Source organism: Lingula anatina, chromosome 6 (genome assembly GCF_051362555.1).
Source record: "Lingula anatina isolate TDL-2025a chromosome 6, LinAna3.0, whole genome shotgun sequence".
Lineage (NCBI taxonomy): Eukaryota > Metazoa > Brachiopoda > Lingulata > Lingulida > Lingulidae > Lingula > Lingula anatina.
In genome coordinates this window covers 1969889-1985532 of record NC_141772.1, presented here as the reverse complement: position 1 = coordinate 1985532, position 15644 = coordinate 1969889, and the positions used below count along the sequence as shown (strand labels likewise).

At 39.9% G+C, this 15644-nt stretch overlaps 2 protein-coding genes across 2 annotated transcripts in view; one reads left to right on the top strand and one right to left on the bottom strand.

The window, feature by feature from the left end:
* The window catches only part of LOC106172883 (uncharacterized), a 12294-nt gene extending 12034 nt beyond the window's left edge, over positions 1 to 260 (bottom strand). Inside the window, exon 1 of the mRNA XM_087014835.1 lies at positions 224 to 260. Within this exon, the coding sequence (XP_086870961.1) occupies positions 224 to 245 (22 nt within the window). The 5' untranslated portion in view covers positions 246 to 260. The remainder of the gene's footprint in view (positions 1 to 223) is intronic.
* LOC147760979 (uncharacterized) overlaps positions 1 to 15644 on the top strand; it is a 16684-nt gene extending 1040 nt beyond the window's left edge. Inside the window, exons 2-5 of the mRNA XM_087014838.1 lie at positions 1193 to 1282; positions 8922 to 9021; positions 11979 to 12081; positions 14763 to 15644. Of these exons, the coding sequence (XP_086870964.1) occupies positions 1193 to 1282; positions 8922 to 9021; positions 11979 to 12018 (230 nt within the window). The 3' untranslated portion in view covers positions 12019 to 12081; positions 14763 to 15644. The remainder of the gene's footprint in view (positions 1 to 1192; positions 1283 to 8921; positions 9022 to 11978; positions 12082 to 14762) is intronic.

Here is a 15644-nt window from a genome sequence, read left to right as displayed (position 1 = left end):
TTAGACAATTTCTACAATTTGACTCATAGAAATATAGGATGAATTATGATTATTAATGATTTCCCATTTCTAGATCAATTGCCAGAGAATTGTTGTGACAAAATATATGACATATTACCCTAAATGTGACTATCGGCAATACGACTAAATCCACGCGAAGTGATAGCTATAGTGACAGTGATAGATTACCGCGGGAAGACTCAATATATATAATTTCTCTCACCAAGCCAACGCCCCAATGCCATTATTGCCAGGGTTGTCATCACTCGACATTGTGTGACCAATGGCGAGTAAGGTTGTCGTCTCCATAACCGTTGGAAAATACTAGAATATAAAGAATGGAACTGCTGAAGCGTTCGGTCTGCTAATGATTCCTCTAATTTTTTCCATCTCGCATTTGATGAAGATGTCTATCTAGTCGTGTGTATTTTTCAGATATGTATTTTTCAAATGTTTGCTGCAGTTTCATAGCGTTGTGCTTGTGGTTTCAACAACATGCGTGTCTCGGTCTGTTATATTATTTATCGAATTCGGATACAATAAGAGTGATGTCCGTTGTTCAACTGAAGTGTCTGACATATAGTTGTGATAAAAGCAATTCTCGGGTGTTGTGATGTTTCATTTGTGGTCGACTTGTTAAGGTGTGAAATGATCTTTTAAGGGCAGGTATATGAACATTTTCCAACGATGTGAGTGAAACGCGGATTCTTCAGACATAAGCTATTAATTTTGATACACTGCGAACTCCACTCTCTCTCCAGCCGTCTCTCTCTCTCTCACTCTCTTTCTCTCTTTCACTCTCTCTCTCTCTCTCTCTCTCTTACTCTCTCTCTCTGGCGAAAGAAATTTACCCCACACCTCCGTGTTACTGGGTCAGTTACATAGATTATAGGCAACTAAAATTTGATAATATAAAAATAAAAATATCATAAACTATTAATTCAGTTGATAGATGAAACAGTGACTTGAGCAGAGGCGATAATAGGCAAGGTTTGAAAGCATATACATGTGCGTGTGTAGAAAGAAACTATGCTATTATTGGACAGTCATCCATATAAATGATAGAAAAACACGATATTAGGCTTGCAAAATGTACATGTGAAATAAGTCGAAACGGAGCGCTGTAACATCGGTTCTTTGACAGTATATACTGAGTTTTTATCAAGAGTGCTCTTATTTTTTCCTTTGACAGATGAAACATTGAAGAGACGCATTGATTTGACTTGGAAGGAAAAACAAATGGGACATTCAACCTTTGGAGCAAAGATGGCGGAGTTTCTAGGTATGTAACTACAGCTGACTTCCCTGTGTTTAATAGTTGAGGGTGACCATCACTTCCGAAGGCACCGTGTTCTACTACGACTCTATGTACTCCTGTACAGTGCCATTGAAAAGAAATGTTTACAATTGATTAGTAATATCCTTAACGGAGACATGGCTTTGAATTGTCGAGTTTGTAGAAATATGATCCCACGCAGGAGCTTTTAGACAAACGGTCACGAAGCTTTTTGACAGAAAAGTTCTTCACCACAGACACATAAACTAACATTACACCCCCTCCCTCCCTACCCCCTAGCCCTACCCACTCAAAATTTTCCAAAATCCTAAATAATCAGAAATCTTCGTGAGGCGACAAGTCCACGCCGAGAGAGGTTTATTATTTTTTTAATTAATGTGATTTACTTTCAAAACAATAACTTTATTTTAGTTGACTACTTCAGTTACACTCTGGGTTAACTTAGACTATAGACAAGACTAAATCTTAAAGTGAGGCCAGTTTTCGACCAACGTTTTCTTGTGAACCCGGCTTTGGTCTTTTGTGTCAATACAAGGTGAAAGCGACCTCAGAAATACTCGGCAAGTGCACTTCAGCCATGTTGACATACCACAAACTAGTAAAGGATGAGAGGAACTTGGGGGGGGGGGGCAGCGTGTTGAGGTCAACGCATCTCCCACTATTTTCCTTTTTTTTTTTGGTGGGTGGGTGGAGGTGGGGGGTCTATGCTCAAGGCACGTGTTTCAGCTAAGCAGTATTTTAAAGGCCATGTATGGAATATATCGCCCACATTGGACTAGAACGGGCGCCATTATTTTGAGTTTTTGTTTGGGGTATGTATTGTTTGCATCATGTTGGCGAGGCACTTTCTGATTTATCAAAAGTTCGGATTTATTTATTTATTGTGAAGTTACTGTATACTCCCCAGACTAGTCTGTTGTGCATTTGTAACAAATTATCTACCTAGAGCTGGATGAGATTTGGGCAAGTGTATATGTGGCCGGGGTTTCGGTCCGTCAGTTTATCATTAGAAAGTAACGTCACGATGACGGCGCTGGGTCGCATTTGGTTTGAAACTGACTGTTAATAAAACCTCTACGTCGTCTATAACACGGCATATGAATGTTGACAGGAGACCCCTGCCAATACTAGCTGGTAATGTCCGTCAAACTTGTGGTAGTCAGTCGGTGTATGTTGAAGTTGAGGCCCCAGTGGACATATCATATCCCCTCCCTTGACTATAGAGCCTCCCCCCCCCCCCCCCCCCACAAAAAATGGTATAAAATCCAAATTAGACAAAAACAAGAAAGCAATTTTCCATTCCTGTGCCTTTCATATTATAGTCCACCGTTTTGTATTAAATATGTTCATACTCGTGCCCCCTCCCCCCCCCCCCCAACCCACCTCTCGGCAAAATTCCAGTGAAAACCAAGTCGCTGCTGCTGTTCAGCTACATGTCGCCCGCGGACTGCCTTTACCTTGCGTTAGTAATTATGCCTTGTCTTGGGTTTCGCCATCCAAGCGGGGGTAATCGGATCGTGAAGTCACGAGATAAAAATAAAAACCTACTGACAGTAGATGATTTCTTCTGAAATATATTTGGAATTAGCACCTGCATGCAGTGTTAATATAGAATAATGTGGGTTTACGTATATACTTATCCAAATGTGTGTGCGACATTTTGCATTATTCAGTGCTAATGATATACCTTTTTGTAGTATTGGAAGGGCAGATGAAACGTGTTTTAATTGTTGTGCATACTACCTGTTTAATAACAACTTCGAGGCGATTTTTTTAAAGTTTAATTTGTGGAACGACAATTTTTGCAGTTGATGCCCCTCTGCGTGTACAATTCTAACAATAGTAAAGCTCCTTATACAATAATTCCCATTTAGAAGATACACCTTCTTGTTATACAAAACGATTCCCCGTTTCACATTTATGATCATTGGATAATAAAAGTAAACATGACACATGATGTAAATATGACATTTTCGGTTCAACGTGTCATCGCAATAAAAGCATTGTCATCCCCAAGTAAATGGAGCATACGTATGTGTGTTGTTCCCGCATGCAACGTGTCACCGAATGCTAGGCTATTCATATGACAAACAAACAGAGCGTGGAGTAGGAGGAAGATCTATATTATTTAGTTTAATATCGACATAGGTTTACTTTGTTATGTGTATCCCTTAAATAACACGGAACTGTGTCAACGGCCTTAAAAGGACCTCAAAAAGCTGCCCTATATCGAGGCCGTGGAGCCCGTTTCAAATTCGTCCTATTTTTAGAAGAGGGTAAACTAGTGTTCCCTTGTGTGAAGTATGTTTTTATTTTCTTTCTCTGGTTAAAAGATTGAATACCGTGACCAGAAAAAATGATAATAGCAATAGGAAGAAAGAAAGCTGACAAGTGTCCCCGTTCGGGTTTTGGTGGCACGGTTTTTTCACCGTTGCCTTGTGGGATTGTCGTCTGCGAGACCAACGGTTAAACATTCCGGACTCCACAGATTCCAGCTGACCGGCAGATATTTGTAAAACAAATGTCAGGTACCTACATTCACCTGTACTGGAATGTCATTAAGTGCACGGGATCCGATTTCAGTCAAATTTCCATTGAGCATATTTGAAACGCGGACGAATTCACACACGGTTCTCGGCGCGTAGTGGGAGGACGATCGACTGAGTACAAATTCATTTGAAAATAATGTTTGAATAGTGTGTCATTTCCATTTGTACGAGCGTTCTGTGAGACTAATCACCATCAGAGCAGACGACAATCCCTTCCCGCCAAACAAGCTGTGCGGAGTGCACATCGTCTGCTCATGCACGCTACGCTTCATTGTCCATGAATGCAAAAGCCTGCAGGGAAACTACTACTTTACAAAGAGAGCGGCATGTTGGTCATTTGAATAAGAAAGAAAACTGATGACTGTGGTCGACCGGGCATCCAATGGCGTGAGCCGCTGGGAGCCTCTATTCTTCGCCCCGCACTGCATTCTTCTCCCTCCACTCCCTCCCTCTGTTTGGTTTAAACGGAGCATGCGGCAGAGGAAAGAAGGGACGCTAGGCGCTGTCGTAAAGTACGGACATATTGAAAGCCAGGTGATCTGCTCTACCTGTAGCTCTGGCGCTAAGAGATGATGAGGTATCGATCGCTCCTCGACGTATTATTACTTCCACGTTTTATTGACCCAATTCCAGCCTCAGTTTCATTAGACGTCAAATTTCCGCAATTGTGCCCGTGCAAATGAATGGCATTGGGTGTGGCGGGACAGTTTACAGGGCGCTGGCTCAGACGGTCATGACTCCGACCCCGTCCAGGTAAATTTCTAAACTAAGCACTTTAGTATCAGAGCTAGGGAGGGTGGTGTTTTAGTTTGCGGGTATCTTCCTCGTTTTCTTTCAGTTTCGCACTCGATAACATCGTGTGGTAGTAGTAGGCAGTATAATGCATGCGTTTAATCTCAATGTTAAATCAATATGGGAGACATTAGAGCCGGGGAGTTTCCGCCATTTTAGGAGGACACTTCCTGAACGGTGCGTGCGCATCGTGTGATCTGCATCATGAACGCTGTGATGAGGGCTCCCAGACTGCAGATGTTAACGACGATAAAGATGAAATACCTGTCCCCCTTATTATTAATGTACAGGAGATGAGGGCTCTCTGCCGGATCTTGGAGTGAGCTAATAACGGGGAAGCCGGGTGATATTGCGTAATTTTAACGAAATTGTACCGGGACATGGTGTTAAACGTGCACCACGTGTTTCCTATGAGACTGATTTATTATATAGGAAAAAATAACTTCCACCTGTTGCCGAAATTGTGGTCAAACATAATCGTCAAAGGAAGGCTAGATAATTGGTCATTTCTTCACATTTTTTTAAGAAATAAAAGCAACGAGTACAACACCATTCAATAATATATTTTCAAAGCCCTTACAGAAAAATTGTTACGAAAAATTCGTTCGACAATTTCCTTTCCTCCTCTATTGATTTTGCTGCTACTGACGAACAGTTCTACACGTGTACCTTATGATTATTAAGTCATGATTTAATTTACTTGTTGGATTTTAATGTTTTTCAACACGTCAACTCCTAACTCAGTCGACATAACATCGTACGTATGGCTGCATGGCGTATCACATTTTGCTAATGAGATACACTGACAGTCTGATTTATACACAACGTGTGAAATAAAATATTAATCAGATTTTAGTGGCAGATCGTATGTTAAACATCGCTCTGCTGATTGCCGTTTGAATAGAAGATGAGAGACTCTCGTCTCTTTGTACAATTATCATGTCGAATTGATAGGCTATATTGTACAGGCACAAGACAAGTGAAGACTTTTTGCTTCAGATGTAAATGCAGATTTTTTTGTAGTTTTTCTACTTCAAATATAGGACAAGTGTAGGTATAGGCTATTACTTTGACTAGCCTTACGTCCAGTTCCCATCAGTAGTAAGTAACTGTTATATTAGCATCTGCAACCAGCACAAGGTTTTTGTTTAGAGAAGTTGCTACAAAAGGTTGTGCAACTGATTGATGTAAGACCGGAATTGTGTAGAATTCCATGGATTATTACAAATTGAAATGATGTTCGTTATATACCCGATGATATATAAAGAAGCCCTAAGATGAATAGAAAATTAACTAATTGCCAGACTATTAATACCGTTAACGCGGATATCTCATTAAGTTAATTTTAGTAAAGAACATATCCTGTCAAGAAAAGGTTTATAATGACACTGGCGCACGTGCTACTTAAATTCTTGACTTATTCCACCAAGCTACACGTACTCGTAACCACATACGTTGAATTTACCCATTTTTATCACCATACAATTTTAAAGAAACCGCTTTTCAATGGCAGTGATCAAATATATATCAACAGTCACATGCACTATAGATATTAAGCTCAGATTCATTCTAATTATATTCTATAGGTTGATATTAATATTGTTTGTGGAGATGAGAGGTTATAATAACGGGCATCCGCTGTATTATGCGTAAAGCCCCTTAATACCTTATTGTCGCCTTGCTTCAATCCAATTCAGGATACGCCGTTCTCGGCTTCTGCTCAATCAGTTACGTAATCGAATATCAGAATCGAAGGGGATTTCTGATAGAGACTGCTGTCGGATTACCAAAGTTGAAGACCGGGAGAAGTTGGGGAGGGGGGGAGAGAGAGAGAGAGAGAACGAAGCTTTGGCACCCATTTCTTGTCTTCTATGACCACACCTCTCTTTAGTAGCATGTCACCGGTGGACGACACCCACCGGCGTCAACGTGGTACAAATTTTAAGAAAATATTTGAAAAATAGATTATATAGAAATACCTGATGAAACTTACGAAAACGTGCCCAATTGTTTTGAGGTGCATTTTTCAATCTTAAGACTATATTAAAAAAAAAGACGTATGTGTACCCTAACACATACACACCCACAAATCAGGCACATGAAGCATAAGCAGTTAATCAGATCTGTTATTTGGGAACCGTTAATCTTCTACGAATTGTCTGACACTGCATTTTGTCACAGCAGATGTAGAACCACTCTCGGTAAGTCGCTACATACACGCCATCGCGGCGGTAACACGCCGTTGTCATGGTAACGCATCAACACTCATTGATCACTTTGCACAAGATGTTTCATTTGTTGTTAGTGTCTTGTATTATTCATAATTTGGCCTCGATACACTGCTTCCTCGCAGGAACGACTTTGTAGGTGGTTTGTTGGGTTCTCTGGAACATTTTAATACATTCAACTGAACCGACTCCTTTCTTATTAGATATAAAAGGGTAAAGGCATCTTGGATCACGTTTTCGTAGGTAAAAATTATTTCGTTGTAAGACAAAACCGTTTGCGTGACAACCCGTGACTTCAGCCTGTTAATTGCAATCAATGTGAGTACTCATTACACTGTTTTAGACTAATTAGATATGAACATGGAGCACTGGAGCAGTGTGAACCGTCATTGCAGACTTACCACCCATTACCCGGTTGTAAACGTGATCCTCGTCTTCGTTCACTTCCTTGATGAAAGTACTCAGTGCAAGAACCTACCCAACCTTTTTGTCATATCATATTATCCTTTGTCTAAAATATCGGGTGACTTGATGTTTGTGACTGTATATTAAATGGCATTGTACGTTCGTCTTGCGAATCTGTTATCTCTACCTTTTTATATTTTGTTACATTTAAATTCACGTAGGTATCGAATACTAAGACGGAAGCATACTTTTATTTAGTGTGAGCTATTTTCATGGTGGTACATTTAACGATGTGGTCCGAAAATGGGTCTGGTCTTTATACCTTTAACCTGATAGAATGAACTGAGTGATATAAGAGGCGCTTTAGAAGCACGTCCTTGTGTCTATAAATTATGTGTCATCCTGTTTATATACGAAGATAAATTCCGTGACGCTTTTGCAAATTACTAGAAATCACCTTGTTGCCAGGGACAACAGTTTCTGCAACAAGATGCAGATTTTAACGTGGACGTTCTCAAGTAGATCGGTATGTACATATATCTTTATAGAAGATGCAGGTTTTCAAGTAATAGGTTATATACATGTCTTTGTTTATGATACTGGTTTCAAGTTAGTTGGTATAAACACATATTTATGTAAACATTCATTATTCATCAGGAAGTACTGTCATTTGGTCACTCTGATAGTGACAGTCATAATTTACTTCAATCGGACACAATTAATAGATCATACTTCCCAAAGCAATGTTAGCATGTCTCAGATGACTGAGAAGTAAAAAAAAAACAAACAAAAAAACTAAGAATGGTGTTGTGTAAAACCAAATATGCTGAATTTTTTAAAACAACAGTAATAACAATAATAATTATACCGATGGTACAAGGTGGTTTCCATGGTACCAGTGTTGGGATTTTCTCATTACGTCATGGCGGTGGCCGGTCACTGGCGGCTCATGCAGCGCTGTACGCCCCACGCAGCGTGCTGAAGCTACTGGAAGCCATTCCACGTGGAGGGATTCAATAATTGATGTCTCATATTAACCACGACATTTGTTGCGAAGATAGTCAGGTCGTGGAAGGAGACATTGGATAGCTAGACCGACAGACGGAGTTCAAAATGATAGATGCTTTTTTAATTTTTTAAAATTATTTTATTGTGTGTGTGTGTGTGTGAGCACGAGCGTGTTTATGTGCAGGGACGTGTTTATATATATGCGTCAAGGAAGGGCTTTTTCTGTAGCACCTGTTGAGTAAGATAAACCGTTGTACTTCTGACATTAGATCATAATACTGTCCTAAAACGACCTCAGACCGAGTGAATTTAACGGAAGGGGTTATCAGTGTAGAGGGGGGAGGGTTAGTTGCCGGTCATAATTTTTGTTTAAAGATGGAGTTCAATCGAATAATGGTGGAGCATCAAGGAAGACACGAGGCTATTTATTTGTCACCTGTAGCTGTTCACGTGTACTTGACCTACTGTAACATTACAAAACGCACGAAAATTGAATAACTTCAGTTGCCAAGGTACTATTATAGGTAATTTGTAGTGAACACAGAAGACCGAGATGGAACAAAGTTTGGAAGATGGAAGATTTTATGCGTGTCGTAACAACCCGCCGCTATAATAATATATTGACTTTTTTGTACTTTTTAGGAAACGGTTACAGCTTCCGCAGCCAACATGTCATCATGACATACAGGAGATATCGGATTCCTCGACAATTTTTCTTCCTGCAAACAGCGTTCGTCGGAAGGTGAGTACTATATTTTAATAAGATGTAGCATTTTTATCTGAAAAAATTGAAACCTGTATTAATTTGGATATTAATTGTATGAAGTTGTACAACTGTCTATATTCACTGGGAGTAGATTTATAATTAGCTATTTTTATTGTTGACAAAAATTACCATATAATGACCCCCCCCCTCCACCAAAAAAAAAAATACATAAAGACAATATTATCCCCCAGTCATGTGAAGATACGCTGTCTTTGTCATTTTTGAGCAGATTTTAGAGCTTGAATGTCAGTGTGTTCTCTGGAAATTGTGAAGCACTGATAGATATTTCCATAATTTACACTCTGCAAGCCCACACTCCTCTGGTCGTAACACACTGGTTAGCGTTATGGTGTTATATGGCAGGAGTACAGTGTTCATCCACGTCTCCATTTCTAGTATTTTACAACTCTCCTTAATTCCTAGAAGCCTTTACGATTATGCCATATCTGTTAATACAGACCAATTAACACTGGAAAATGAATTGTGGCTAGGAGAGTACTAGGGTATATAAATAGGTGATAACAACAAGCACAAATCTATTGATATGTTCTTATCCGTTTTGCTCGTGTATCGTGACCTTTTAGTTCCCCGCCAAAATTATGAAGCTTAACACCGGCTTTGGCACGTTTGGTATATTAAAAAGCATTTCTGAATGAATGGAATCACCTCAGAATTGTGGTTGCGGTGTGTCCCCAAGTGCAGACATCGTGGACTTTTTTTTTTTTTTTTTTTTTTTTTTTTTTTTTTTTTTTTTTTTTTTTTTTGAGAGATGAGACTTTCTTTTGGGGACATGAAAGGTAAATGAAGCTGTACCCGTCATTGCGTTTTTAAAATATGATAACATGAACTAACCTGTTGTCAATATATTGCTACGTAAGCATTAATGATTGATACCGTTAAGGTTCAAGATCTACAAAAGCCCTCTTGTTTGAAAAATTATAAAATATTCTGTATAATTATATTTCGCCTACATCTCACCATGCAGTTTGTAATGATCTACTCAGAATACACAGTTATTTCATTTTTTTAGTTAAATGCATTCATTTATTTTGAAAATTGTAAAAGAGAAATTGATCAACCATTTTTTTAAAACATGGGTAGTTAAAAAGACACTAAAGATCAAAACCGGGATGCTATTTTCAATCCCAGTGCCTTCCCAGCGTCCATCAAATTTCTGCCCCTTGGTCTCCAGGTCACCGCGTACACAGCTTTAAGTCCATTGACGTATGGATAATACAACCTCAAATAATCGCTTGGTATTTTGTTTAGTACGAAGAGTGATCGATTATGTGTGAAGGTGTGTTTGGAGCACTGGAACTCGTATGACCGTGCATTGTGTGTATCCACTAAACACGGTAAAGGAGGCGAGGCTGGTTTCTTCCTCTGTTACACGTAACTAAATAGGTGGTTTTGGAGGTAAACCACTCGGTGATGGATGTCTCTCCTTTGAGGGTTATTTCCTGGTGGTTTTTTTTTATCCCCTGTGTCTTGGTTACCTTTTTCAAGGTGATGAGGTAAGTCGCGTTTTGCGTACAAAAAGATCGGGTTAACCCAAGCTTTGCCTTTTATCGATCCATATTGGAACCATTCATACTTTGGTATGGGATTGTGTAATACTTTGCCCGTTGCCTCACAGAATAGCAACAGCCCGATCTACGGTGTATGTTTGGAATGGTTGGACAAAGGGGGCGGTTTCCCGCCATTGCTGTCGTAGGGAAGTTCCCGTAAACAACTCCCTCGAATGTCATAACAGGGGTCATATCAAAGAATACCACACTGGCGCCGTTGTTTGCTTATCAAGCAATCCGTAACAATGGTGTCCAGAAGCGTACCTAGAAATGTGACGGACTTTTAGGTTGAAATTTGACACCCGTTTTTGACAGAGCACGATGTTGTAGGACGCAATATTGTTTGTGTATCTTAAGAAATCTAAAACACCCTCGCAGTTTAAATTTGAAATTCACTTTTGTCGATTGAAGCCCGTTTGCGTTCATTAAAAACATATTTTGGACAACAAGTTGATAATGATATTGGATTACTTTGAGATCCGCCTTACCTTTAAATACATATTGTTGTTAAATCATCAAAATAAAAGAAAAAACTAGGAGTCAAACTCTTTGTGTGCAGATTTCCTCGTCCCGTGTCAGATTTCGTGTCTTCAAATTAAGGACGCACCACCTCTGCTTTAATAAAAACGTTAACCTGCAAAAGTATCTGATATATTTGTGTATAACCACTATCATGACCAATATGGATACCAGGCCTAAAATGCTTGTAAAAACCTCGAACCTCTTCCCCCTGGCCCTTGTTTCCCGAAAAGGATCCGCCAACTATAAATACGATTAATAAAATCCTACCTTGTGTGGACGGAGCCAATTACTTGCACTGTAGATTAGTTACCCAATTAAAAACTGACCAAGAAATTGTCATACTCTAAAAATGTTTTAAGTAAAAAAATAGCAACACTGATGCCGATGAGAAATTGAATGACATTATCATTGAAAATAGTGAATTAAGAAACTTTTTTAATGCTTTGATCATTAAAAAGTTATACAGATTAGTGCTTATCTGGTATTTGAGAGAAAAAGAAACGCGAGAAAACTTTATCCGTGACGCCACGCTAAGGGTACGCTTGTTACCAAACAAGCATTGTTCTTTTTACTGTAGTATATTTTCTGTTTGATTTTAAACGCAATGAATAATATGGAAAATCGGGGGATGCTTCGATGGCGACCTTTCATGCCACTAGCAATACAAGAGTTCAAAACACCACGTTGTGGTGAAATGGGAGGAGTTGAAACCACCTCCAACATCGCTCGTGTTCATTTGAGACTCTCTCTCTCTCTCTCTCTCACACACACACACACCACACACACCACACACAGACTTATTGTAAGTTTAGAAAATCTATGAAAAATGTGTTCATTTTTCAGAAACCTTGCTTTCGCCATCCACTTGACCAGTGTACGGTAGCATGAACAAGCTGACCAACCAAGCCAACCAACCAAGTTGACCAACTCCTCCAGCCTCTGACCAGTAAGTGCATTCCTCAGTCCACTAAAAATATGCCACACATATGGTAATTGGTGCCCTTGGTCCGTGACTTTCTTGACCTTCCCGTCTCGGCCAACTGACCATTGCATGGCCAGTGATCACATATATATGACCAGCCTATCGGAGAGGGTCCCTTGGGCGGCCATGACGGTACCATGACTCTCTGCCCTTCGGGTATGGTGCGGATTGGTGTCAGAAAAGTGAAGATCCGTATGGCAGAGAGTATATGGCCTTTCTCAGATTTATACGGGTTAGGGTTTGCGTGGCGTAATTGGACCAGAACCTAGGATGGGTGCTTGACAGTACAAATCAATGGGGACTAGACCCCGTATCACAGGGTATTACATCTTATTCTATCTTATTCCATTCTCTACCCGATTAAACTGTCTATTTCTAATGATTTTTAGCAAGGTTTGAAACTCGGTGAGTGTATTTTATTTGTTGGTGTTATCTGGTCTTTGACAAAACTGGATTAACACCGATTAAAAATTTGGACAAAGCAACATTTTGCCCTCTAACACGTACCTGGCATAAAACCAGACAAAAGGTTTGAAGTCTGCCCTGTTTTTAATTTTGGAAAAGGTGATCACGTAAAGCAATACCTCCAAACAGAACACATTTCAACTACTCAGAACCGAACAAGAGCCCTGATAAGTGAAACGTGAACCGGGGCTGTTCAGAACCGCACTGAGCACTATTTACAGTGGCGTGAACGGAGCCAAGGAATGACTGGTCCGCCCGTCAGGTCCATATGGACACTCAATTAGGCCACGACAAGTGACTGTGACACGCTATATCATTTGATCGTGGGCAGCCGGACGGTCATTAGGGAGCGGCTGGAGTGGATAGAAGGTCAGAGGAAGACGAAAGAAGAGCGATGGAAAACCTCTTCTTCCCGCGAGTGAATCCTGGTAGATTGTCAAACCGATCACTTAGAACTCGTGGAGATTAGGACTGTGAAGGAATATATTGAGAGGTATGCTGGTTTGTGTATAAACGCCAGTAGTTTATATAGGTTGGTTCATTGCGTTTATGTAGTACAGTATACAAGCATCACTCACCCCGCATCTTTTATATTATATGTATATGACTGTCTCTTACTTGTGTGCACTGGGTTTAAACATTTCCACTGGAGTTGAGCGAGGTGAGGTATCAACAGTTACCGGTTAATTTACGTTTATTTATTTATTATTATTTTTTATTTTGTAAGAATGTAATTGCAAACCAGAAACAAAGGTGCTTCCATTCAGGGCGTGTTCTGGGTGCCCTGAATGAAAGATATACAAACCGTACCGCATGTCTTGAATAGCATTTCAAGATGAATATCTTGCATTAGATTCTGTCATATGGGCTCATCATCCCGGCCACCCTCATCTCGACTTTGCTCGAGCTTTAACAGTTGGTAGGTAGCCATGCCATAGATTTGTTATCAGACTTCCAAACTCTTTGCCGTATGGAACTGCTGACAGAGAAGCCACATGAAGCTAGTTACGCCCCGTCCCCGAAGGAAATGTCCTCATAGCTTGCCACAGTCGACTTACTAGGTCACAGTCGGCTAACCAGCGTCCAGTTTTGTTAGTCCGGTGTTAGTCAAGAGGGTCTGGCACAGTCCACTCTATCGCTGGAATTCCTTCCAGATGGAGGGCCTAGAAACACAGGGCCTAACTGAGTACCGATCGCCCCTGCCTGAAACAAACCGATTCAGGTTTGGGTCAAAATTACCGCAGAAGACGACTGCCCAGTAAACTGATTGTCCAAAACCAGGAATAGGCTTGATTTAGTCGCCTGGTGACGGTGGTGTCACGCAGACCAGACCAGACTCGATTTAAGTTTGTCCGCATGATCATCATGAAAAACTGGAACATTTTTTCTTACAACGCGGTCTCAGTTAAATACCCCCTGAGAGGTGAGTTTAATTTACACGACTGGTGTGGAAAATTCTGAAAGTTTAGTGTATTTACGGCCACAGTGTGACAAATCTTCGATAGCCATTAACGCGGTGTTATATCGAAGCCAATGGCTCCCGTGTGCGTGACTAGAGATGTGTGTGCAAGATACCCATTTGCAGAGAATGCCTGCTGTGAGCATCTAGGCATTATAATTGCTGTGACCTAGTTTACCTTTCTTCCATATTGTACACACCTGTATTTGATGTCTTGTTTAGATCATCATGTTGATCAGTGTCATTTCAGTCCTTCGTCACCTTACGAAGGTTGTATAATATAGAAAAACCTTGGTAATACTAAAGAAATAAGGGCACGGTATATGAAATATCTACATAAAAAGACGAAAATACAAATTGGACATTTAAGGTGGAATTGTTTTCCTTTAGATCCATTTTCTTCAGTGTAAAGGTAGAACTGCAAAACATTAAGCACTATATCTCAAATGTATATGTAGCCGGCATCCGATATGTTATGTGTTTATGAATGATTTATGCATATCCTGTCTTTTTGCCACAAATATTGTTTCACTTTGTCTTCATAATAGTATTCCATACAATGGATAAAACCCTACGTGGGTGTATTGTTTATACATAGTTGCTTTAAATCAATCCAATTTACCTGTATAAGTAATTTGTTTTTCGTTGATGAAGTGTTCTTCGCAACAATTGTTTTTACTCAGTATATTATTTTGATTAACCAAGCTGTTTCATCATTTAGGCTGGAATGGAAATGAGGATAAGGAGGCTTTGAATGCACCCCCACCGGATTTCGCGACCACCAGTCCTACTACTACGAAAGGGAAGAAAAGAAAGTAACTGCGCATGCGTGTGCCAGCTTGTCCGTGACTGTGGGCCACTAACTTGTAGGGATCTAACCTCTTGATTGCATTACTTTCGTAGATACAATCAAAATTTGCATTATACATGAACCATGTGCAGATATCTGGTTTATTATGGATTAACATATCAGTAATTAACATAATTAACACACCGGTCTAAAACCTGATATTAATGTGTCATAATTTGCCGTGATTATATATGACATTTTAAATTTTAATGTATAATTTTAATTGTAAATATTAAAACATTGAAGTGTCAGGGGATTGGGGTCGGGGGGAAGTCCATGGCTGACAGATACTTAGACATGCCATTACTGAGACCATTCTACACATAGTACCTCATCTTTTTGAGACCTCGAATATTGTTTGGGGCTCTTAAGTACAAAATTGCCAGTTTGTAAGCATGTTCGGGAGTATAATGTACAGCTTTTGTTAAAATACGCTGACCTCTCGGACACCCTTCACCTGACGTCTTAATTACATGCTCATTATTACGGAAATTCTGCCGTAGTGAAGATAAATGAAAACTACCACCGTTTTTATGAGATACACTTAGCATATAATGCAATGTCTTACGTTTGTAACTGAGCAACAGTGAATGTGGCCCTACTTTAAAGACCTCGGATTTCTGTGGGACAAAGGAATTCTTCATAAAGGAAGCGATGCTGTTTAAAGGCACTTGAATGAAAGTCATTTTTAGCTTTCGTTCAGTAAATGATTTTAGAACTAACGACATTGACAGCATTTCTATCACTGACTTT